Genomic DNA, 25,867 nt, shown 5'->3' on the forward strand with positions numbered 1-25,867 from the left:
CAACAAAAAAATTTCTCAGAAACAGTTTTAGTGTGTCAATAATTTAATGTTTTTGTTACAAAAATATGTTTAACAATTACTTTAGACCATAATATGGTATTAGGACAAAAATGTATTGAACAAGTAGCCATCAAAAACAGGTTGTTTACAATAGAAAACGTGGTTAAAATAAAAAGGTTAAGATTAATTTCAACTGTAAATAAAAATGAATCTATATTAACTTAAGAAAATAAATTTTAACTAGGCTGTTTATTAAAAAATGACGTAAGCACATGTGTGAACTGAAGCATAAGATTTATTATCGTTATTTTACGTGTATATTCACTATAACAAGTTATTAAACTTTTCAACGTACTATAGTTGATTCTCTCCGACACGTTTTTACCAATTTAATTTAAATAGTTCGCTACAGTTGTATATAACGTGCTTGGTGTATAAACGATCTGTAAACTTAAAATTGTACAAAAGCGTTTTAATTTTTTTTTTCTTTTGTTGTCAAAGAAAAACTATCTAACCGTTTAATGTGCTGTAAATCTTAGTTTACAATACTGTTTCTTATTTATTTAAATTTTTTATTTACTTACTTTTTGTTTAAGTTTTAATTCATAGTTTTTAACTTTTTATACAACAAATTATTGCTTTCCCTAGATTCGTTGAAAACATAGTTTTTAAACTTCGTGTACTTTAGGTAAAAACCTCTATATACAAGGAAAATTAAAAACTTCTCACCATATTCTAATTCAATACTAAAACGAAAAATCAAAAAGATGTTTTAAATACGTAGTATCATAAAGTCAAAATTGTTTTTTATATTTAGAATATCTAAAGCTATGTCAGTAGCAAAGATCTAGATTGTGCAAATGGCGCTATGTAAAATTTTTTTCACTTCTTAAGAACCAGAGTTAATACATCTAAATTGACGTGTTATTTTTGATATCACCTAGATATATGACGCACTGTGTGACAAAATTGGGTTATGACATCACAATTGCGCAAACAATAAAGTTGTTTTATTTTAGTTATAATAACAAAAGTGGTGTTAAAGTTGAGTTATTCAAATAAGTGGTTGTTGTGTAACTATGAAAATTTGCATAAAAACGAGAGACATATTTGTTAGTTTATTCCTAGTCTGTACAGTACAGTATTTACATTATAAAACAAAATCTCCTATCTTGATTATTTGATAAATATTATATTATTTGCTAAAAAACATTTTAACACAATTTTTTTATTAATAGGTATTATAAAAATTAGTTTTATTTTATTATGAATGTATTTTACTTAGTTTTTTATTGTCTGGTAAAAAAACAAGAGTTGAAAAATAAAAAAACATATAAAAATATTTTTGTTTTATTATACTAAGAAAGTTACAGAAAACATAAACAGGTCATAAAATTTGATATTCAAAGGTTGCTTTATCAAAATTTAACTTTTAAATTTGATTAAAAATAAAGTATTATGAACTATTTCGTTTTTTATAGATCGAGAAAATATAATTGTAAAACAATGATTGATTTATGAGAAAAAGAACCTAATTAAAATTTTACTAGGCAGAAAAACGACAAAAAACATAGAAAACAAATATTGTTAACCGAAAACAGTAAAACTTTGATCTTATTTTTTTGATTACAAAACCTAAAAACTAATAATCGTCAAAAGCATCAGATGAAAATTTGTAGTAAAAATCATTATCATAAAAACATTAAATACAAAACTTGTGCCTGCGTTTTTAGTAAGATTTTGATAAAATTTTTGTTTTTTAATAAAACTTTAACAACACTTAAAAAACTGGCAAGAGAAATCGTTGGTTAATTACATCCTAATGAAAAGTTTATAAAATAAGGAAAAAAAACAAAAGTAAATCAGCTTTATTTTAAAGACCTATAAGAAGTTTTAAAATTAAACTTCAAGCTTTTTATATTATTTTTTAATTAGTATAAACGTGGTCTTTTTCTATTAATTTTAAAGCTAAAAACTTGTGCATGTTGTTATTTGCTTTTAAGATCAGATGAGCACTGAAAAACAAAATATAAAAACATATACCTTTGCAGAAAAATATTTTTAGATTAAAAAAGTTTAAAAGTTAAAAACTTTTAAATGATGCTTAAGAAACAGCTTAACTATAACTTAAAAAAGTTTAAAAGTTGTCAAAATATTAAATGTTTCCCCAAACCACACAGTAGTTAAATTCAACGTTGATTTCTTTGAAAATAAAGGAGGTTCTTGTCAAAATTTAACAATAATTAATTACAGTAAACCAAATTCCTTTAGTAACCAAGTTGTTTGAAAAACAATATTTGTTTAAACTTATGTATTGTGTTTTAATATACGTCTTGTAAAACTGAACAATAAATATTTGAGGTTTCAAACTAAAACGTCATTTATGTGACAAAATTATTGTTATTATGACGTCACTTTCCGAGAAGAACTTTGACGACAAAATTAACGATTGCTGAGGAGGGTTGTTGGTTGTCCAGTTCAGCAAAAAGGTGACAAAGATTCTCAAGGGATCCGCCTTGTTTCCTAGCAACAAATCCGAAAACCCTGTTGGAAATTTGTCATTATAAATTAGGTAAATAGCTACAGTTGTTATTATACTTAATTACATAAACTTGACAAAATATAAATTCTCATACCTAGAGTTATTAAGTCCGTTATATTTTGTGGTGTCCCATGTTCTGTTGTGGGGCGGGGCACAAGAAGGGTCCATACCGCAATACTTAACTGAATCAGTAGGGTAGTGTCGTCGGAAGAATAGTCTGTAAAAAAGGGCTACAATTTGAAAAGTAAACTAAGTCGATAATTTAACAAATCATGACAACACAAAATTAGAAAACGAAAAAAGTAAAGTTGAATTTTATATTAAGTTTTAAAAATTCAAAAACAAATGATCTGTTCAGATATATTTTACATTTTTTTTTACTTAAATCAAAGCGTTTTTTTTTTAGTATAAAAACTAAACAGTAATACACTTGAAGTTTAAACAGTTGAAGTAGGTCAACATTGTTATCAAACAAACTGAATGTTTTTACAGCTGATCTTAAGTAATATCTTATACACAGGTGTAAGTTACATAAAATGAAATTGTTTGCTTTATAAATTGTAAAACCAAAATCATTTTAACTTTACTTGCTTTACCGTCAATACCTTTTTCTAATAATAAAATAAAAAATAGTTCAATATAACAATGACGAAAGTTTGTAATTACATACGAGAGGTTATGGTTGTAAAAATAAAAGTTAACTTGTAAAAAAACAATACAAACTGTTTTTATTAAAAATATTATGTTTCCATTGAAAACATTTTCCCGTAAATTATTAATAGAAGCAGTAAATACGTAGTTCTTTAAAATTAAACTGTGTGTAACTACAGTAACTAAAAACTCCTTTAAATTTATTGGTTTTAGTTTTTTTTTTTCCCAAAAAAATAACAGGCAGTATTTCTATAGTATGAATAAAGAAAAAAGAATGTTTTATACAATAATTTTTAAGGTTTGTTTTGAAAAAGGTTGCTTAATTAGTTTTTATTGATTGTATAAAATTAAAAAATGTTTTTCTTAAGGATAAAATTAATATTGCACAGTATACATTTGAACATATTTACGTCAAAAACATATTTAAACTAGAATAAAATTCATGAAATAAGGATATATTTTAAAACAATAACTATAAAAACAGAAAAAGTAAAAATTTAGTTAAGTATATCTATTAGCAAACCTTCTAGACATGTCAGTTAGGGTAATTCCCTGAGTTGAAACTTTAAATTGAACGACTGAAGTTTTTATATTTTGACCTGAAATTTCTGTACATTCCCTCATCGCTCTTTCTATTGCCTTTGTGACGTAATAATAAAACGTTAATTGTTTCATTGTAATTTGATTTTAATTTTGTATGTGTTTATCATACCTAAACGGTAGTACTCTTTATTATGAGATTACAAAAACATAAATAGGATATTTAGTAGTTATTATAAAATAAATCAAGTTTTTCTACAATTGTATCTTCTTACCTCAGGGCCACTAAGAGCTTCAGTGTGAGCAGATCCTAAGAAGAGAACATTACAAGCAGCACCTTGTTGTAGAAGTTCAGCTGCTGAAGTTGCCACCTCAACTGAATCTGATTCTATCTCTGATACCACCTCTAAATCTGAAAAATAATGATTGATATGATTTTAACATAAGTAATCTAAGTTTTATGAAAACAAAGCTTTGTAAAGAACTTCAAAAATCATCTTAAACCTTTTTTTTTTTTGAAAAGTTATTACTGTTTTTATGTAAACTATCATAAACTATTTTAAAATCAAACTAACTGTTTGTAGGTAAGATAAGTTTACAAGGCAATGCGATGTTCGTAATTGAATGTTGATAAATGAGAGCTGACAAACTTCCAAAAACTGGTTCATTTGCACATCCTTTCAATCGAACTCCTCTCATAGAAGGTTCAATCAGGTAATGTCTGATCAGTTCGTCTTCCAGATTGACTGTGAATAGAAACAAATTACTAAGACGTAAAATTAGCAAACTTTCCTACAGTTAATTAAATAGTTTTCTGGCAAAAAAAACAAGATAACTACTTTTCATAAAGAAAATGTTTTTATCTTAGTTTAAAGTTTTTCACCTCCGGGATCAGCAGTTGCAAGAACAGCAGCAGGAACTTGATGAACTTTCAGGGCAAGACCAAAAGATCCGGGGAAAAACCTACTGTCCCTAACAACGAAGCTACCAGCCGGTCGATCTCTTAGCATTAGGAGAGCCTGTAAAAATTCTTCTTATGGTCTATTTCCTATAAATTGTTTAATTACCAGTAATCGTTTAAAACCTACAGAATATCAATAAATAAAGTTTGATTTTTTAATAGAAGCTTGTTTTATAAACTTTAAACATAAATTTCAAAATAATCAATCTTAATTAATCAAATGTACATGATTTATTTTTTAAGTTTTAGTTTGCTTTCATAATGGTAATGTAAATTTATAAAAGTAATTTAATGCTTTACGATAATAAAATATACATTTTGAAAATTATTTTAACAAATTTTATTAATAAAGCAAAACATTTTTGGTTCTATTGATTTAGTTTTAAAGTAATTTATAATGTAAAAAATATTTATAAGGTGTCAAACTAAAACCACTTGTTATTCAAATTAAAACATTTATAAAATGTCAGACTTGAACCACTTCAAACTGTAGGTTTTCAGAGTATAAGACAGCGGTTTTCACAATGAAACTACACAAAACAAGTTTATAAATAAAACAAGTATTACTTTAAAGATAAATTATCTTTCAATTATGTTTTGAACCACGTATCATTCAGTGAAGTTTATGTAAGTTTGAATTGTCTATACTTTTAGTAAAGATCAAGAAAACCGATAATAATGAGTTATTTTAATTACGAAAATATTTCATTTGACCTAATAACTGTTTTATTAGAAAATAAAACTAAAAGTGAGTGATACAAAATAGACATTTTTAGATTGATGGAGAACTTAGTAAATTTTAAAGAGAACAATCTAGATAATAAGTAATTAGTAAGTTAGATAATGGAGTTAGTCTAACAGACAATTGATTTATTTGTTAAAGCCAAAAACATTTAAGACTTAGTAAAGTAATAACTTTCAAAAGTGATAGATTAGAAAAGCAATTATGTGAAACTAATAAAATCAATTAATTTAAGAAATTTATTAGATTAGATATAATTACCCAAAACTAATCATTTATCGTTTATTTAGAAAATAATTGCCAAATTTTGCTATTAATATTTTTTACCCATACAAACTTAATTTGTTTTTAATAGCATCTCAAACCTGTTTTCTCGTAATATCAGGTTTGTACCAGTAACTTGTGGTATCTTTGATAAATTTAGGAGTTGCTCCTGAGAGATATGAACTCGGAAGTACCCTTGTTAGTTGATCTACTTCTGTAAGGTAAAAATCTTTGATTAGAATGCTTAATTACCTTCTTTATATCAAAAACGATAAATTTTAACAAGTAAAATGTACAAACTTTTAAAGTAATATAATTATGTAGTTAGTTAAGTGGTCTATCGTACAAATACCAAGCTTAGTTTTATACTCATAGTCCAATATATTTAAATGCGTCACTTTGATAAATCATCAAATTTAGTTAACGTTATTCCTATTTTACTTTGAAAAGACACGACATTCTACCCCAAACGAAGTATTTACGCGACTTAGACTCGCTTAACTTTGTTGCAAAATAAAAAAACTCTTAGGTCATCATGTAAAATGCGAATTTGTTTAGAAGTTTAAAAATCAAGTTTATACAATTTTTGATTTAAGTTTAACTAACTTACACTATAAATAAAAGGTGTAAGTTTTATAGTTTTCGATATAAAATAGTAGATTTGGTTTTAGTTTAGCTACTAATACTAAAACAAAATATTTGGAATTTTATTTACCTGCATTTGACGAAGATGAAGTCCTTCCAGAAATAGAAGTGCTTCTTGATGAGGTACTTCCACTGTCACAAGAATTCACGTTGCTAGGGTGATTATGACGTAAATTGGGCACCACGTCACCTGTTGTTATGCAAATTTGTTGCTAAGATATGAAGATTTTAAATATTTCTAAATGATAAACAAACAGTGATATTAAAACTTTTAGTAATAACTTTGATTAAATGATTTCTTTTACAGAAAAAAAAACGATTTTGTTTTTTACTAATTATTCAAACTTTGGCTAAATTTTAAACAACCACAAATAAATTTGTTTAAAAAATATTGATATTTTAAGGTTTACCTTAATGAAAATACAAAACATCACATGAATTATATTTAGTTTTAAATAAATTTTATTTGCAACGTAACTTTTGCTCTATTATAAAGTTATATTGAAACTGCAAAAAAATTTGGTAAACTAAAAAAATAATAACATTAACTAACTTTACCTTAATATCTGCTATGAATATACAAATGATGGAACACAAGCCAATTTTAAAAAAAAATTATAAAATAGTTTCGCTTAGATTTAAATGCCTGGGGTAATATCAATAATTTCCGTAAATTCTTCAAGTCCTTACATTGCGTGACTAAGTCTAATTTGCCACGAAAAATTTACTTAGCAGTAATAACATCGAAATTTTTTTCCAAACTAATCCAAACAGTAAAAGAAGTCTACATGCCAATACAACAAAACGTAAACTTTTATTTAAATTTATATCTGCGAAACTAAAAAGTACGTTTGAAGTAAAACCATTATCTGAAATAGAGCTATGACGTTTAAATTAACACTAAACATTTTTAGAAGTTGTCACATAGTAAATGATTTTAATCTAACCAATAGAAGAGCTTCTAAGACTGCTGTCTTGAACATTGGCCCAGCCTTGTGATAAGTTAGAGTTGTATGTTTGGGAATTTCCCTCGAATAAACTGTTATCACTGCTACATGTCACGTGGTTGTCCAATACTATCTGTAAAAAATAGAGCTAATAGTAATTAATGTACATGTGAAAACAAAAAACAAACGGAACAGTTATTTTTGTAACTGAGACAAAAAGTAAATTGGATTAATTACTAAATATGTTTTATTTTCATTTAAAAAAATTAGCTAATCATTCAATCTACTAACTTCATTCGTGAATTGAGACAAAAATGAATCATGTAAAGTGTTTTCTTTAAGTAGGCTCGATCTGTGTCATCAAAAAATAATTTTTATTTGCTTTTAACTTATTTTTTTATTGAAATACTTCAAAGTGTTAAATACTGCTCAATGTAACAGCTTAAATTTAAAAAAATTAAAATTTTGGTCTTTTTGTTGGAAAATGTTGAGTTGAAAAACAAAAACTAAATAACTTTGAAAATAGATTAAACGGTCATTTTTGAAAATATCTAACTATTATCAGTATTTTTCAAAATAAAAAGCTAGTACATTTTTAAAGCAATTATAAACAAAAAATTAGAAAAATAAATAATAGAAAACTATTTTACAAAAATGAATAAAAACTATTTACTTCAATTTTGTTCGACAATTACTTTTAAATATTAACACATACTCAATAAATGATATTGATGAAATTGGATCAAGACTATCAGAAGAAGGTATTTTTTCTGGGTTTGGTGTTGCCATGGAGCTTGTATTGACGTCATCACTTCCAGTCTGTTCAATATGACGTAACAATGATGTCATTGTTTCCACGTTTCCATTTAAGTCTTGTAATTCTTTTAAAGTAAAATGAAATTATTTAAAACAAAAATATATTAAAACTAAGATAATTGACATACTACCTGATATAATAGCCTCAGTTTTATATTATTTAAAACTTTTTAAACAATTTTATATATCAAAGGAACTGTTAATCATAATAACCAAACATATCTCAACCTTTTACTTTGAAATAGTTGAATGCTGAAACAATTTAATGATACATAAGTGTTTTGATTTTTATCTAGATTCTAAATAAAAAGTTCAAACCATCAATGCTTAATAAAAAACCGTTCTAAGACTTATTTTTTTGAAAACATGTTAAAAAGCCAATCGAAAGCTGTCTATCAAGCCTGAAACACTAAATTCAATTTACTGTTTCAATTTACACAAAACAGACAACACTTAATTAACAGTTTTTTTCAAAAAAATATTAAACTGACAATAAATGCCTTGTGAACGCGCTTTGGTGCATTAAAGGTTAAGGTGAAGGCAATTATGTAAAACATTTTTTTTACTGTTTGAAAAAAGACTTTATTCATTGTAAATCGCTATTTTTTTTCTGTCATCTAGAAAAAAAAAGTCTGCAATGTGTGTATAACTAGAAACAGACAAACAATTTGAATTAGAAAACTTTTACTTTACTTATTTAAATGTTTATAGCTAGTCTCAAAACCTCTATATAAATTTATAATATTATAATTTCATTTTTGGTCGGTTTTTTTAAATATAAACTCAATTTTATATTTTAATTTATAATGAACACATGAATTTAAAAATATAATTTTTTTTGCTTTTTAAATACTTACTTAACAACAAATGTGCCCTTAAATTTAAGCACTAAATTCAAAGTTTTTTTTGGTATTTTCTATACACACTTGTTTAAAAAATATTTAATAAAAAAAGTGCTAAACTTTTCAAAGTCTACAGAGCAAAATTTAAACTAGACTATAAATAATAAAACTGATAAAAGAAGCACAAGCACACCTAATTTCATATGTAGCAAGGGGAATGAGTAAGTAAAAGAAAAAATAAGTAGAAGAAATGAATTGCCTTTTTTTCTTAAATTCCTATCTAACAAAACTTTCCACGCTTGAATTTATTCCGTTTTTCTAACAACAGAAATAATTTGTGTGATGGATGTAGGAAAGCTTTTGTGACGTCATAATTACGATATGTAGTAATTCAATGTGATGTCATAAGTCAGTTTTGTTTTATTACAACTCTGTTCACCAAATACTTAATGGGGAACCTTTTATAAGATAGTAATGGCAAAATTTTGTTGTAAATAATCTAGCATTTCATATGCAAACACATTTTTAAAACTTTGCCTTTTGTCATAAACTATTTAAAACATAAATTATTAAATACTAAAAAAACGAAAAAAACGTTTTGTTTTTTGTCGAACACCTATTTTAAGTACACTGTAAAACAAAAAAAAAACTTGTAATAATGTTTAAAGTCACATAAACATATATATATATATATATTTATATAAGTAATATGATAAAGTGTAAACATTAGTTTCAAAAGTACTAAGTTTTTAAGATTGTTTTAGAACTTATAACTTTGAAAATTTGCTTAAAAACACAAGTATTTTGTTGCTAGTATTAGGCGGCGCTTTGATTTTACGCATGATTGGTTTTTCTCTTTGATTTTTAATGTAGTTGAAGGTAAAGACTTGAAAGCCGTAAGAAATAGCTTTTGTAAACAAGGACTTAAACTTAAGGTTGTTTGGAGGCTTAAAAGTTTATGAACTAACAAGCCTTAGCCTGAAACGTTTGCAATTACAAAAAAAATCTTTAAAATAGACATTTTAAACTAACTTTAAATTAATAACAGGTTACGATTTAGTTTTTGTTCAATAACTAAAAAATATAAACTTAAAAGCTTAAAAATACAATTTTATTTTAGAATAACTTTTTTTAGTTTTTCATTGACATAATTTATAAGAGCATTTTGTCATAAACTGCATAATTTAACACAAAAACTTTATATTTTACTGTTATAACTTTTGTTTCATACAACAAAAATTTCAAACTATTTTATTAAAAAGACTCAAGACCACCCAAAAAACTAATATGTTTAACAAACAAACAAAAACGTCAATTATATATTAAATTTTGTCAGTAAAGTAGTTATTATAAGAGTTATACCTCGTTTAAAAGTAATTATCTGTGAAGTGTAAACAATAAGTTTGATTCAATTTTTATTTTATTAGTGACCTGAGGGTAAAAATTCAGACTAAATTTAAAATGACTTGAAGATTTTATCTTATATAAGTTTAGAGTTTAGATAGTTATCGTTGATTAGCATTTTTTTGTCGTTTTTGATCACCCTAAGAAATTAGAAAATGTTTAGTTATTTAAATACTTTTCAGCACAACCAAAACTTCCATAGTTTTATCTATATTTAGCATTAAAGTGTTTTATAGTTTCAGATCAACATAGTTTTAGTTTTATAAATTGTAGCTTGTGAATAATTTTGTGCTATAAGCCTATTCACGTTTTTAAAATTACTTACTCTGTGAATGAACACTTTTTGTACTTGTAAGATATAACAACATTTATAAAGTCGTTTTAAATATCTAAAAATTTACAAGTTATTTATATTGAGGCCTTTGTAGTATATTTTAAATTACTATAGAGAAACAGTATAGCCCAATAGACAACAAACATGAAAAAATTTAAACAAAATCAACTTACTTTTATTTAAATCTGTGCTGTTAAGTCCATTCTTCAACACATCTAAACCCTGTTGAAATAGATCAAACATTGTTAAACGTTTCAAACTGTTTTTTAACATTTAACTAAGCTTTAAGCTATTCGTCTTTAACCAAACTTCTTAAATTTAATAAACTGTTTTCATTTTTTATATTACTTATTTAAGAAAAATAAACAACTTTTAATATCTAAGAGTTAGCTTAATTCTTTCTATTACTTTTAAAATCTATAACCATTTAGTTATACTATTTAGCTATATTATTCATTTAATTTAAAACTATTTAAAAACTGACTAAAGTAAGTAACTACTATTTGTTGGTTTTTTATAGATTGTAAGAGCTATTTAACTGATAACTAAAGCTTTTGAGTAGCATTTTAGCATCTTGGCAACACCAAACCCTAGTTTTGTTTGGCCTAAATTTATAACCTAACATGACAACAAACAAGGTGAAAAAACGTTGTCATTGTTGAAAAGACGCAACGCAACTAGAACAAATAATGTCGCGTCTTAATCTGTTTTGTTTGTGCTAACAACAAAATACTAAAAATGAAATAGGTGAACTTAATTGTTTGCCTTTAAAAAAAAGTAAAAAAATTTTACTTTGACGTGACGCAAGAAACAATAAATAAGAAACAAAGTTCAAAACACAAAGTCATTGTATGAAAAACTAGTTTTGAAAGCAACGTAGAGAAAACAAACAAATTAACCTATTTTCAGTCGCAAATAAGGATAAATCTATCGTATTGAATTTAGCGAAGTTATGAGATTTATGTTTAGACGCAAATAAAAAGTTTAATTGTTGCACCTCTAAAACAAATAAAGTTTTTGTTATTGTAAAAAAAGCATTTGTATAATAAACATATAATCATTAAACTTTTTATATTCTAAAAATCAACAATTTATTTACTTTGTTTATTTTGAACATTTCTATTGCATTTATTTAGTTTGAACAACAAAAACAAAAATCTCTACTTTATTTTTATATATAATTTGTAAGTATTTTTTAAGTGATAAATATATATATATACATACTAAGTAATGTTAGAAAAAGTAAGACAAAAACTCATTCAATTTTTTTTTATCCGCTAAGAGTCATAATCATAATCATAACACTAGAGTAAACTGAAACATTTAGATTTATTATGTATTGTTAATACTTACAACTCAAATTACCTTACTTAAAAACCTGTTATTTATAAATTTATTTTTTTTTTTAACATAGTGTTGTACACAAACTTTAAATTAAAGTATAATTTTGGTTAAAATTACTAGTAGTGTAGTTCAATGAAGAATTTTTACTGTTTAAACATTTCAATTTTAAATAAAAATGTAGTTTTAAAATTTTATTAATAATAAACTTCAAAAGTTTGTTATACGTGTAAGTTTCAGTTATTAAATTCCAAGTAGTTATTTTATTATATCCATACAAGAACCATAACAAAGCAAAAATAATATAATTTTAATATTTATAATACTAGTAATATTAACCTGAGTTTTCATTTTATTAAGAAAAATATTTGTGGTTTTCTACTTTCATCTTAATTTTGTGCAGCTGTTACTTTTGTAACATGACCCTATAAAGATCTATTTTTTTAAGCTTAAGCCAAACTGCTGCACTTGAACTAGATAAATCAAAATATAAAAATATTTTGCTAGTGTTAACAAAAAATACCAATTTTAAGAGTTTTTCAAACAAAGTTCAGTGTTCAAAACAATCAACAAGAAAAAAAATTATAACAATAACTAATAAATTTCGTGAATTATTATCACAAAGTAGTTACCACTCTGGCTTTGTAAAATATTATTTAACTTCTATATAATATACTATACTGTTATTTAGATATTTTTCAATTAATCTAATAATTGAAAACATGTGAATGATATAATTTTTATTTTAAATTTCTTTTTTTTAAACTGTTAATACGAAAACATAAACATATAGTTTTAAGTACTTTTAGATAACAAGAAAAAGAACTTAAAAAATCTTAGCTAACTGGCATATGCAAAAACTAGATACTGAATGTCACAAGTTATTCTTGTCATTTATGAACTGTTAAATTTTAGCAACTTATTTTATTGTTTTATTGATGACCAGAATCATTAATTAATATATTTAATTAAAATTTCTTACTTTTTCGCTGTTAATTATCATGTCTTCATTTTTATTGTTACATTGGTTCAAAGAGTTGGTGACATCATTATTGCTTGGTTTAGATTTGCTAGGCAACCGTTGTTGGGGAGTACTGTTTTTGGTGGACCTTTGAAAAATAGAATGTTTAACAATTAAAGATATTAAATCATTAAAAAAAAAAAACAACATACAATAAATTATTTTATTGTGTAGAACTTAAAATAGTTCGTTTAAATGCATTTTACACTCAATGTATTCACATTGTTTTATTATAATGATTAAATGTAAATATCCTCAATGTCAAGCTTTAAATTACCTTTTTAATTCAATCTATATATAAACGTTTTCAAGTTTTAGTATAAAACCACAACAAAAATATTAAACAGATGTTTAAGGTCAACCTAGTTTTAAATACCAAAGTTAATTGTTGTGGTTTGTTTTTTTTGTTTTTTTTTTTTTTGTTTTTGTTTTCAAGGTAATCATAAGACAAAATATAGTTGTTTAAAATATTTATGTTATTTCAAAAATTTTAACTAAAATAGTTAAAAAGTAGTTGTAGAAAGTTTCTCAAAAGTTTTTATATTCAATTAATATATAAAGTTGAAAAGCAGTTATGTAAGTACATAAAAACTACTTAGCTTCAACTAAATACTTTTTAGATTCATCTTTATCTACAATTGAAACAAGTACATAAACCAATTAAAACTAATTCATAAAAAGTTTATAAGGCAATGTTAAAGTGACGATCAAATAAGCTTTATTGACCTTTTCTCAACTAACAATGTTTGTTTTGTTTATTTACATTTACAAGTTTATTGCCCCAATAAAAACCCTATTAAAGTTGTTTGCGGTTTTTCAAGGCCTCGCTTATGCAATTGATATTTGTTTATAATATTTTTATTTACTCTTAGGCGTCATTTAAAACAGTTACATGTTTGTTTTGTGAATCGTTTACATTACTTTTTACTTAAAAAGTTTTCTTTTGAAAAAATTATGTAATACTATTTGATAATATTTTGTTTAAGGTTGAAAAAGCTTTCATTATGCTAATACTCTTTAGTTTGAGTTTTTTATGAACATTGTACTAATTTAACATGATCATAACATACTGATTTAACATAAAAATATTTTTGCTGTGCAATTGAAATTACATATTGTTTTATCATTTTAAAAATAAATTCAAACAATTAGTAGAATACACATGAACTTATAATGATTGTAAAAATATTCAAGACTTAAAAACTCAAAAGCTAAATAATTCATCTTTATAGTTTTATGTATGTAAGCTTGAAACTTATGTTTAACTAAGCTTCACTCAAATGACACTGATCTTATTAAACTTAAACTTTTTGAGCTTATTTAAATCTTAACCATCATTTTAGTTTTATGCACATCTTAAATCAACTTATTAATAATGATATTTCAGTAATTTTCTGAGTAAACTTCCCATAACGTTTGCATCAAAGTTTTTAAAACTTTTTTTTTTGTACAGTAAAGTTAGTTTTATAGTTTTTTACGTACAAATAAAAACAAAGTGATTTTTTTTGCACTATAAAAATGATTAATATTAACAAAGTCCATTTAAATATCAGCTGTAAACAATACTTTTGATCTTATTGTTATATAAACAAATTTTTGCAGTCAAGCGAATCTTATCAGTAAATTGTGCACTGAAGCGTACAAATTTTAATCTGGATCCTACGTGTTTATTAACCCCATTACATTATCGAATATTTTGACAAGCGGGCATAGATTATGTCTAACATGTGCGAATGAAAGGATTAATTTAAGCAAGCAGCAAAGAAAAGGTGTTTTGCAATATAAATAATATGTTAGACTTTTTCATGTCAGCATATTTTTTGAGTATGCAAAATCTGACAGTCAATTTGACAGAAAAGTCTATGCTGTTAGCTTAGACGACAACTTACAAAATCGAAGTTTGAAATGATGTTTCACATTATTGCAAGTATAATCAAACTACTTTTTTATCATTTAGACCTTTTTTTTCTTTTTTTCAAGGGTTTTCAACACTTTTAGTGAAAATGAATAACAACCAAACTTAGGATACAACTCAAATTTTTAAAACACTTTTTTTTTTCTTCAGTAACATAACACAATATATAAAGTTTGTATTTGCTTTCAACATAACATTGATGAAAAAAAAGTAATCAAGATCTTTATCAGCAGTTACTAAAGATGAATCTTAAAAGAAGTAAATAGCTTATACAACAACTTTATTATCTTTTCTATGAACACACATAACAATAGACAATATAAACAGGAAATTGATGTTTACACCAAAAACGTGATGCATAATACAAAAGTTCAGATTAGTATCAGCTGTAAACAGAATCTCTACAACAAACATATGTGCACTGAAGCGAATCTGTTTATATCACATGATTATGTGCACTGAAGCAAATCCATTTATATTACGTGTTTATTTTCTCTTTATATGATTGAAGTTTTGACGCGCGAAATGATTCTGTCGAACATCTGCGAATATATTCAATAAAGTTTTTGAATTTTTGGCTGATGGCAAGGAATAAGCCTGTCTGAATTTTTATCATTTGTTTTTTTTTTTCTAAACACATAAATTTTGGCAGTCAAAAAACAAAATGTTTGTGTTTCATTTTTATTTAATACTGTACTGCTAGTTTTGTTTTGTAAACTTAAAAAATATTAAAAAATGTAATTTACAAATTAAAGCTGTTATGCCAATTATTATTTATGTTTTAAAGATTATGCAAAGTTTTTGTTTGGAAAAACTTGCTTGTTTTTTATTTAAAATCTTAAAAAACATTTTTAGTAGATTTTGAAATCGGTTTAAGGTTTTTAACTAATAAAAAGATAAAATTTCAACAGAAAATCGGCAAAATGAAAAAAAATCGGCAAGTTTGAAATAAAAATTGTTATAGATAAGGTTGTCAATTGCCTTGTTTGTTTTACCACTTTAGAGTGTGGAAACTTTGTGGCTCAAAATGCAAACAAACTAATTACTTAGTAGCGATTTGTAAAAACAAAATGTGTTAAAGTGTGTATATATAAGTGGTATTTTTATGTTACTATGGCAATTTTCTTTATTTGTTTTTTCTTTTACTTTTTAGCACCAGATTTTCACAAAAGATAAGCTGAAAATTGTCAAGCTTTTGAAGTCAAACAATTTTTTAACAATAAATTACTTTCACAGCACAAAGTTTTTTATTATTTTTGTTTTCAAAAAACCAAAGTTTTATAAATTAAAACTCAAAAGTTTAACTTATAATTAATTAACTCGTTGTTGTATTTTTGTACTTTTAAGATCTTTAGCATGAAATGAAATAAGAAAACAAGGCGGTTTTTTTTTTATTATATTAGCAACAAAGTATCTATGCATAAAATGAATTCTAAGTTAATTTATTATGAATATTTTTTTTCTAATATTAAGGCACAAAAAATCGAACCAAAGTATTGAAAAAAACAGACACAACAAATTAAAAAGTATATATTCAATTAAGTTATTTCAAACATTTTTTTCTCAATATAAGCACAGCTATATTTTTACTTCATAAAAAAATACTTAAACTACTTTTTCAATACAATAAGATCAGTAATTTAAGTAAATAAGAAAACAATTTTGACCTTTTTTATTCGAAGTATCTTTTAAAGTTTAAATTCATATTTAAAAAATTTTTGGTTGTGTATCATTACAACAAAACCTATTTTAAACCAAATAAAAACACATCAGTATTACAGACACCACAATGAAGTAAAGAGTTTATAGTGACAGGTGAATTATTAATGATATATCGACTTATAAGAGAGTAGTTATTCTACTCTATGCGGTATAAGTTCTAATGAAAGTTACTTTATCATAAGCTACTCTTTTAAGGTTTGTTTTATAAAACCTTGTTTTTCACATTTTACTAAAAAGTTTTTGATTGATAACAGTTCTGTATTGGAAATTTTTTTGTTATTTTTTTTTATAAAAAAGAAAGATTGCTTTTAAGTTATTTTAGTTTTTATTTTTGTAAATTAGTAATTTTTATCACTTTTTTTATTTAAACAACTACACTTTATTTTTTAGTTTTTGAGAAAAACATAAATTTAAAAAAAAATAATAGCAGAAGTAAATTTTCACAGCGTCATTAGAAATTATCACAATTTTCAAGTTGTAATCTATAAAACATCTATAAAAATTGTTATATTACTAGAAAAAACAAAAAATTTATTTTAATAGTTTTTTGTTCTTGTAAAGAAATTGGTTATGTGTTTTAAATTTAAGACAAAAAGTTGGCAGAGAAAAATAAAAGTTTGTTTAAACCAACACAAAAACAAACAAGATTTTTTCCGATAAAGTGTAGATGTTAATCCAAATAATCCAGAATGTTAATTTTCTGCCAAAAGCAGCAACTCAAAATATTTCTAATGCCAAAGCAAAAACAAACTTTCTTATTAAACATATATACTACTCAACTTATATTTAGTAATTAATGTTTTTACTTGTTTTCTGTATAATTAGCACTATTTAAACAATTTATTTAGAAAAAAGATAAATAACATTTTCATTACAATCTTTGTTTACTTTTTAAATGTTTGAGTAAAATTTGAATTTGAATTTACAAAAAATTATCTTAGTTTCAGTAGCAAACAAAAACGGTTAATAAACTATTTTTAGAACATTGCTCAATTACTTGCATAAGCAAGTAATTTTAAAACATAAAACTTTTTACTAAAATAATTTTTTATTACCAAGTTATTTACTTAATGGAGACTAATCGTTGGTCATTACAAGACAAAAATAAAGTTGTTATGAAAATTTCTGTGAGATTATTGCTTTTTCAAAAATTAAGTGAGTAATTCAAAAACAAAGTTGTTGTGACTCACACTTTAATGCGAAAACAATAAATCTAAATGAGTTTAAAACAACTTACATAAATATTAAGTTCTTTAAACGTTTACATAAAAAAAAAGAAGACTTTACAACTTGTTTGTAGTAAAGTTTATGATTATTTAAAACTAATTTTATACTTTTATTTACTACTTGTTACTAATAAAATAATAAAAAGTAATAAAACTAACTTTTTATTATTTTGAAATTGGTTACTGTCTCCAGAATTCATCGAGTAAATTGCCGAATCTGGAAATAAAGTTTTTGTCTTAAAAAATATATTAAAACAAATACCTTCTAACTGTTAAATTGTTTTATGTCGTTAAAAAAAAAACGTAATGACCACATTGTATAAATACTTTATTAAAGTAAGATTTTTTTTTAATTTTATTGAAATATGTTATGGCAAAATATATTTAGGTATAATTTTAAGCTATTAATAAAACCAAATGTTAGTCAGACATTTTTTAATTAAAGGTAGTTTTTTAATTTTGTTAATAACACTTTTAGAAGCGTTTAACTTAAAAGTTTGTGAGTTTTTTTATTTTGTTCAAAAGACTTATTTTTAAACTAACCTTAATAGAAAGTTAAAATAAATACTTTAATTCTTTGAAGTAAATTTTTAAAGTAAATAACTTTAAAAGTCAACAAAATATTAGTTGTACAAATTTTATAACTTAAATATTCTACATGATATTTGCAAGTATTTTTAGTCTAATTTTTAAATCGTAATCAGTTAAATTTTTTAAATATTTACTTTTCACTGTATTTGGATTTTGTGGTTTTTATTTAACTATACAGTTTAAGTTTGATATCAGTAAACAAACAAATTTATTTTAAATGTTTCTAAATTGGTTTATAAACACTTATTTTTGTAACTACACAGTAATTAGCAAAACAAATTTAAGTACAAAACACAGTTGGGTTGTTTTCTTAAACCATTTAGATTTATTTTTATTTGGCACTATTTATTTATTTTAGATTACTTACCACTTTTTCTAATAAAAGGGAGAGAATATTTACTCAAAATCTATTTATATACATTTTAACATTACTTTGCTAAATACGATATGAAATAGTTTAATTTAGAAAAATTTACACTTACTTCGTCATATTTTGCTAAATTAGAAGTATTCTAATTTTTTATCATTAATTTTTAATTATTTTGTTAGTTTGCTCAAAAACGTTTTAACTTAAATATCATCAAGACTAATTGAAATAGTTTTTTAATTTGCTAAATATATTAAGCGGTTCTTAATAAAGTAAGTATAAGTTTATAAGAAACTTAGTATATAAACATTGTTTTATAAAAAGTTTTTTAGAAATTAAGATATTTTTTTATTATATCAAAAAAAAGGTGAAACATAAGTTTTTTCATGTATATTTTCCATTAGCATATTCACACATTTTCCTTCTCAACTTAGCGTCGAAATTATGCTCTCATGTTGTTAATTTTAGCCTAACTCTTAATTAAAATAATAAAACTAAAATTCGTTTTGCTTTCAATCAACTTACTCTAATTGAAACTAAGTAGCAGGTTATCTTTCGTAAAAGCTTTTGAACCAATTTAAAATTTAATTACCGTTAAGCTTGAAATTTAGTTAAACACAGCCTTATAATATACTTGCTCAAGTATTTTACCAAACTAGAATTTTCAAACAAGACTTTAATGTGTTGGTAGTTATTTTTGTTTTAAATCTGTACAGTGTCTATTTTTTAAGTTCAAGTCACTTTCTACCGTAATTTAATTGAACCTTTTTTTAAAGATTTTAAATATAAATTTTTGAATAATTTTTAAACTAAAAAGATCATTATATAAATACAATAAAAAACGTAAATAAATTTATAGAACTAAAAACTTAACTTTATAACAACAAGTTTTTACACTGTAACACTTAAATTATTTGCTTTTTAATATATATCAAGTATAAAAACAACAAAAAAGTTTAACACATATTTATATTATTATTTTCTTAATTTGTTAAGAATTATACAACAAATAGCTTAGTCATCATTGGATATCAAATTTAAAAATTTTTTATACATATTTTTTTCATCTTATACTGACTTATAACCTTGTCTTTATTTTAATATAATACAAACTCTAATATTTTAACCTCTTTTTTCGGAGTGTCTCCTACAAGATTCGTAACTGCTACTCGTTCTCCTTGGAGGCGTGGGGTTTTGAGGGGGAGAGGGGTTTTTCCCACAAACGAAACTACTCCCACTGCTCGAAATGCTATTTAAAATTTGGGGTTAAGTAAATTTTCTAAATTGTCTAAAATTATTTTAAAACTTTATAAAGTTTGATACTTTTTTTAATAAAACTAAATTGAAAATTTAATTGTCAAAGTTAAAAACATATAGGTTACGTACCATCATTTGTTGGTATTTTGTAAATAAACATTACATATTAACCAAGCATAGTAAAACTAGTTAACACAATTATTACTATTTAAAACTTTCCAAATTTTGTTTAATCAGCTGTTCTTCTAATTGAAACTTTAAAATTGACTTAAATTAAAACCACAGTTGTCCAAAAGTAAAACAAGTTTAAAACAATTAATTTTATTTAATATTAGCTTTAATATTTTAGTTTATAGTTAAGTTGTTGAATTTCATGCTTTAAAAAAAAGTTTTTTATTTTTTTAGATTTTATTAATTTCTTTATTCATTTGATTTATTTATTCATTTAGATTAATCGAGTCCATTGTTTAGACTTTAAAATATAGGAAAATATTTAAATTAATAAAAACCCTACAACAAAATTAGTTTAACTTCATATATTCTGGAAGTCATAGAAAATTTAATTAAGTTTCTAAAAGAAAAAAGCAATTATTCACGCCTGCAATTTAATAAAACAACAAAATAATGAAATAAAACTGTGAAGTTTAATGAAATCTAATAAAGAGAAATGTAATTTTGTTCTCCTACATTTTAATAGAACAATAAAGTAATAAAATAAAATGTGAAATTTAATATACGGAAGTACGCACAAAAGCTAATAAATTTAGAGCTTAATGTTTTATAGAACGCAGAAATTTATTTGAAACTTTTAATTTCTCTGTTCTTCACAAATTAGCCTTAAACTTAAACTTCATAAAAAAAAATTCATCAAATTAAAAAAAAACTTTATTTCTGGTTCATCATACTTTTTTTTTATTATAATAGTACTTCTACGTACTTTAATAAACAATTTTATCTCTTCTAATGATATAATTTATACGTATATCAATTACTTTAAAAAAGTTAAACAACAAAACTAATAAGTCTCACCTTTGTAATGACGTCACATCAGATAAGTTGTCATGACAATCTTTATATGACGTCATATCAGTGTCTTGTTGAGAAATCTTCTTCGGTATAACTGTAATATAAATATTTATTATCAAAGTAAACTTCATTTATAGTTAACTAAACTACATACCGTAAATATTTACCTTAAACTAAAACTAAGTTTTAAAAAGATTTAAAAACATTTAAGCTTTTATCAAAATTTTTAAATACTTTTTTCTATGTTAACATGTAATTTTATAAAAAATGTATGTCGTATGTTTACTTGTAAATCAGTCATATACTATGAGAAAATAATATGATAAAAAACTTATTTACAGGTATAAAAAATTCAAGTGAATTTATGGGTTTAACACACCTTTAAAAATAGCCAATTAAAAGCTTCTATAATAAAGTAATAAACTGATTAAAGTATTAAAAACATATTTTAGCTTTAACAGGTTGATGATACGAACTTGCTAAATATAGTATATAGTTTCTACTTATTATTATATTTTCCTAAAATTTTTTTTGAGTGAGCCTGAAAAATAAATATTCTAACATTTAATAACATATTTATTTACAATAAAAGCAAAACTTTTTCTGACTCAAACTATTTCTTACTTTTCGCATCTTTTTGAAGTTGAGCAATGCAAAGATCTAGTTCATCTAATTGTTTTTGCAAATCGTCACTTTGTCTTTTTAATTCTTCTTTTTCGTTTTTTAGATGCTTATTTACCTATGATAAAAAAATGTTGTATGCCTCCACTCTAAAAGTTTTCTTTAAACTTTTTTATACATAGGCAAAAGTTGTGACCTTTTTTAAAGTTTGTTATTTTGCATATATTACATAACTAACATAAATTACTTCAGTAGTAATAAACATGATAACTTTTTGTAACCTAAATATTATTGATAAACGCTTAAACTTATTTAATAATTTTTTTCAGTCAACATAATAGTTTATTGAACGTTTAATTAAAAACTAGACTAACTTGCATTTTATTGTTTTTCATTTTAGTAAAAGTTCCTTCATCATTATATTTGCTTCTTGTCAAAGTTTTTTCATCTTCTTCTTCATTAATGCTGATCTTAAGAAGCTCTTCTTCGTTTTTCGTTTTAAAATCTTTAAGACTTTTCAAAAGCTCCGAAACGTCTTCAGGTTGATTTTTATCTGACCTGTAAAATAAGATCAATTTTTTAAACATGTTTCAAATACTTTTTCACTAACTATAACTTCTACTATTACTAATGTCAAGGTTTATAGTAATAAATAAAGTTTATATGTAAAAAAGAAGTACTTGCAATAGTTTTCTATACATTAGCTTAATAACTTGATAATAGAAAGATGACAAAATATAGTTTTTTTAATTAATCACAATGTTATACCAACTAGTAAACTTTTTCGAACTTTAATTGTTTAATTTTCATATGACTTATTTTTAATATTAAAGAATAATTTAAACATCTTAATTATGTGAAGTAGTCCAAGTCATTTTTAATTAGTTATGGTGAAGTAAGTTTTACTTTAAAAAACTAAAAAAAATATTTTGTTTTGCTACTGAAATTATGAAAAACTAAAAACTTGAAAAATGTTTAACCTAAAAACACCAATAAACAACACTTGTACATAATCAACACAAATAAAACCGAGTTAATGGTTTTGACCTACATATTCGGTGGGAAAACAGTTTTTAAAGTAAGTTAGTAATACACAGCAATTTGTTTTCACTTAAAAACACTTCTATTGTCTTTTTTCCCATTACTAGGGGTTTTTCAAAATGTTTTTCCCTATTGTCACTGTTCGTTGTGTAATTGTATACTTAATAACTGTTGATATATATTGTGAAAGTTTCAAAGTCTTTTGTAATTAAAAAAGCTATTTTATATGTAAACAGTTCTAGTTAAGCAGATGGGTATACAAAACTAAAAATTTAATACAATTAAATAAAACTCTAAGTACAAAACAAAATTAATTGTAACTAAAATCAATTTAATTTTTTAAGTTTGAAAGTTTTTTCATTAAAATTTGAGTATTTCTTTAAATTATTTTTGAAAAATAATTTAAGATTCAAACTAATTAAGATGTTTAATTTGATATTTTTTTATTTAATATTTGAAATACAGTTGTGATTCAATGTTTATATATTTGTTCTGTTCTACAAAAAATACACCAGTTCCTATTCAGTTCTAAATATACAAGTGCTTAATGACTTGTTTATTTAGCGACAAAATTTCATGCAGCTATTGAAATCAATTGAAAACTGAGATAAAAATAGAAGCAAGTTTTTACAAGCTAATCCTAGCGTTTAATAGCGTTTGAACCAATACAATTAGAAACTAATCATAGCGTTTTTATCACTTCAATTCAGTTAGAAAGCCAGGTATTAGGAGCGTTTGAGTTTATATGCCAAATGATAAAAAAAAAACTATTTGTTTTGAATGTGTTTTTAAAAGCTAATCTTAACGTTTTTACACACAAATTCTGTTGAAAAGCAAAGTAAAAGGAATGATTTAAGTTTAATAATTATAATAATAACAATTTGAAAAACCTGCTAATAAGTTTTAAAAAGTTTATTTTAAAAAGACTTCCATTAAAGTAAAATTGAATAACCCATCGATTATGAACCTAAAAAATTAACACCTTCGAAAATTGCTTTTTAAGTTTAATGATTTTATTATTAATTTCTAAAATTAAACTGTTTTAATTTTATTTATGTATTTACATTTGTTTCGGAAACTTCTTAAGATAAAACTTAATCTACCAGTCAAAAGAAATCATAGTTATTGGAAATTTTTTATTTATATGCAACAATTTACTCACCTGTTTTTTTTAGTTTTGCAGTAACCGTTTGTTTGAACTTCTTGAACAAATTTCACCTTCTTGTAGCTCCTCGGAGGTTTAACTGGTTGGATTTTAGGGTAATCACCTTTGATGAGACTCTTCAAAAGCTCGTCGTGAGAAACAGGAATAGCTTGTGACGTCATAATTACAGATTGTCATGTATTAAGTTATTTTTATTTCTCTATATAAATTACAGCTCTATTAATATTTTAAAAATATGAAAACTGAAAAAAAAAACTTTTACGTAAATTTTATAACTAAAATGTATTATTATTTTTACTATTACTTGCTACTTCCTTATATTATTTACTGTAATCTGCTTATAGAACAAAAAATAAGAAATTTTAACAAAAAGATAAAAAAGGAAGCCGTATTAATACTTAATGAAAGTCTGAAAACTCGAAACATAAAAGAAGAACATTTTAAACCTTGGTAGCTATAATACCTGTTAACAGAATATTGAAAACTTAGTAACTTTATCTAAAACAAACATCAAAACAAATAAACTGCTGTTAAATAACAATTTTAGGAAGTCTGGTTATTTAACTAAAATACAAAAGAAAAGTATAAAAAAATAAACTTCAGTAACTTAATAAATATTAAAATATTAATTTACTTATAGCTATTAATTCACATTTTTTCTTCAATTTATTTAAACTTTTATCTTCCAATGTGTTAACAAATGTTTTAGTCAAGTTTACATAAGAAAATATCATTATTTAAAACAACTTCCTGTCCAAAACTACAAATCTTGGACATGGCAAAATATATGTTCACTATCGGAAGTACTAGAAGTTTATTAGTAGCTCTCAATATTAACAAGAATTATAATACAGAGAAACAATACATTTAAGCTTACATAGGAAGAAAAAGTTTAAATTACTGTTATTTGAAATCTGATAAATACTAATTTTATATTTCAAATAATCTTATACAACAGCAGGAAAATGAAAGTGTTTATTAGTCTTGTAAACCAGATTCCTGTTAAGAGCAATTATTGGCAATAAATAGCATGTGTTGTATAAAAAAGCCGGAAAACTAAAGCAATTATATGGAACATATAAAACTATAATAAACTTTCTTACTGCAAAAGTCTGTTTCTGTTAAGAAAAGCTTTGATTTTAAAAAAGATAAAGCTCTTTTTGATTTATTTATCAATGTGTAAAATAAAAACTGAAAATTTGAGTTCATTTAGCTATGCGATTTATAAATGAGCACGACTTTGATATTTAAACAAAGCAATTTTCAAACTAGTTAGTAAGTGTTTACTTACTTAAAATTTATAGTTACTTTTTAAATGTTTTAATGCATATCTATTTTTTAAAATTATTGAAATTAGCTTTATAGTCAAAAATAAAAGTTTTATAATTTCAAAAACACTTTAAATTTAAAGCATAGAAACTGTGTTCGAAATAATTTGTAGAAAAAAGCTTAATAAAAACGTAACAAATTTAGCAATCTCAAAAAATATATGTAGAAATACTTTTAAAAGATATGGAGCAAAATTATCAATATTTTAGATAATAAAAGAGTGTGAGTTTGAAGTAAGTTTAATCATCAACAGTAAAAATTTTAAGTAGACAGACAAAGTAACTACTACAAATTAACAAGCAGTTTTACAAGAAAAACAACCTATTTGCAGAGCATCTACGTAATTAATTAAATTTGGTACATAAAAAACTAATAAATTCTTACGTAGTTTTTATTTTAGGCTAAAAAAGTAAAACTTTACGTACATGTATCAATTTATTTACTTTGAAGTACTTTTAAATACTAATATGAATACTAAACTTTCGATATTTAAGCAAAGAAACATGTTTTAAATTTTATAAAAAAGTAAAATAAACTGTTTAAATTACTGATAAATA

At 23.8% G+C, this 25,867-nt stretch overlaps 1 protein-coding gene across 1 annotated transcript; it reads right to left on the minus strand.

Annotated features, from left to right (window-relative positions):
• Positions 1–1,874: 1,874 nt before the first annotated feature.
• LOC145845248 (uncharacterized) lies at positions 1,875–24,170 on the minus strand. Its single transcript, XM_082952672.1, has 19 exons — positions 23,979–24,170; positions 22,150–22,333; positions 21,779–21,893; positions 21,158–21,248; positions 19,999–20,120; positions 18,073–18,130; positions 13,012–13,138; positions 10,862–10,910; positions 8,008–8,173; positions 7,584–7,644; positions 7,293–7,425; positions 6,416–6,535; positions 5,802–5,914; positions 4,617–4,752; positions 4,309–4,479; positions 4,009–4,145; positions 3,717–3,832; positions 2,637–2,759; positions 1,875–2,544 (listed from the first exon to the last, which is right to left on the minus strand). The coding sequence occupies exons 1-19, from the start codon at positions 24,140–24,142 to the stop codon at positions 2,412–2,414; spliced, it is 2,319 nt and encodes a 772-aa protein (XP_082808798.1). The 5' UTR covers positions 24,143–24,170; the 3' UTR covers positions 1,875–2,411.
• Positions 24,171–25,867: the final 1,697 nt, after the last annotated feature.

Source organism: Thalia democratica, chromosome 9 (genome assembly GCF_965202585.1).
Source record: "Thalia democratica chromosome 9, ktThaDemo2.hap1.1, whole genome shotgun sequence".
NCBI lineage: Eukaryota > Metazoa > Chordata > Thaliacea > Salpida > Salpidae > Thalia > Thalia democratica.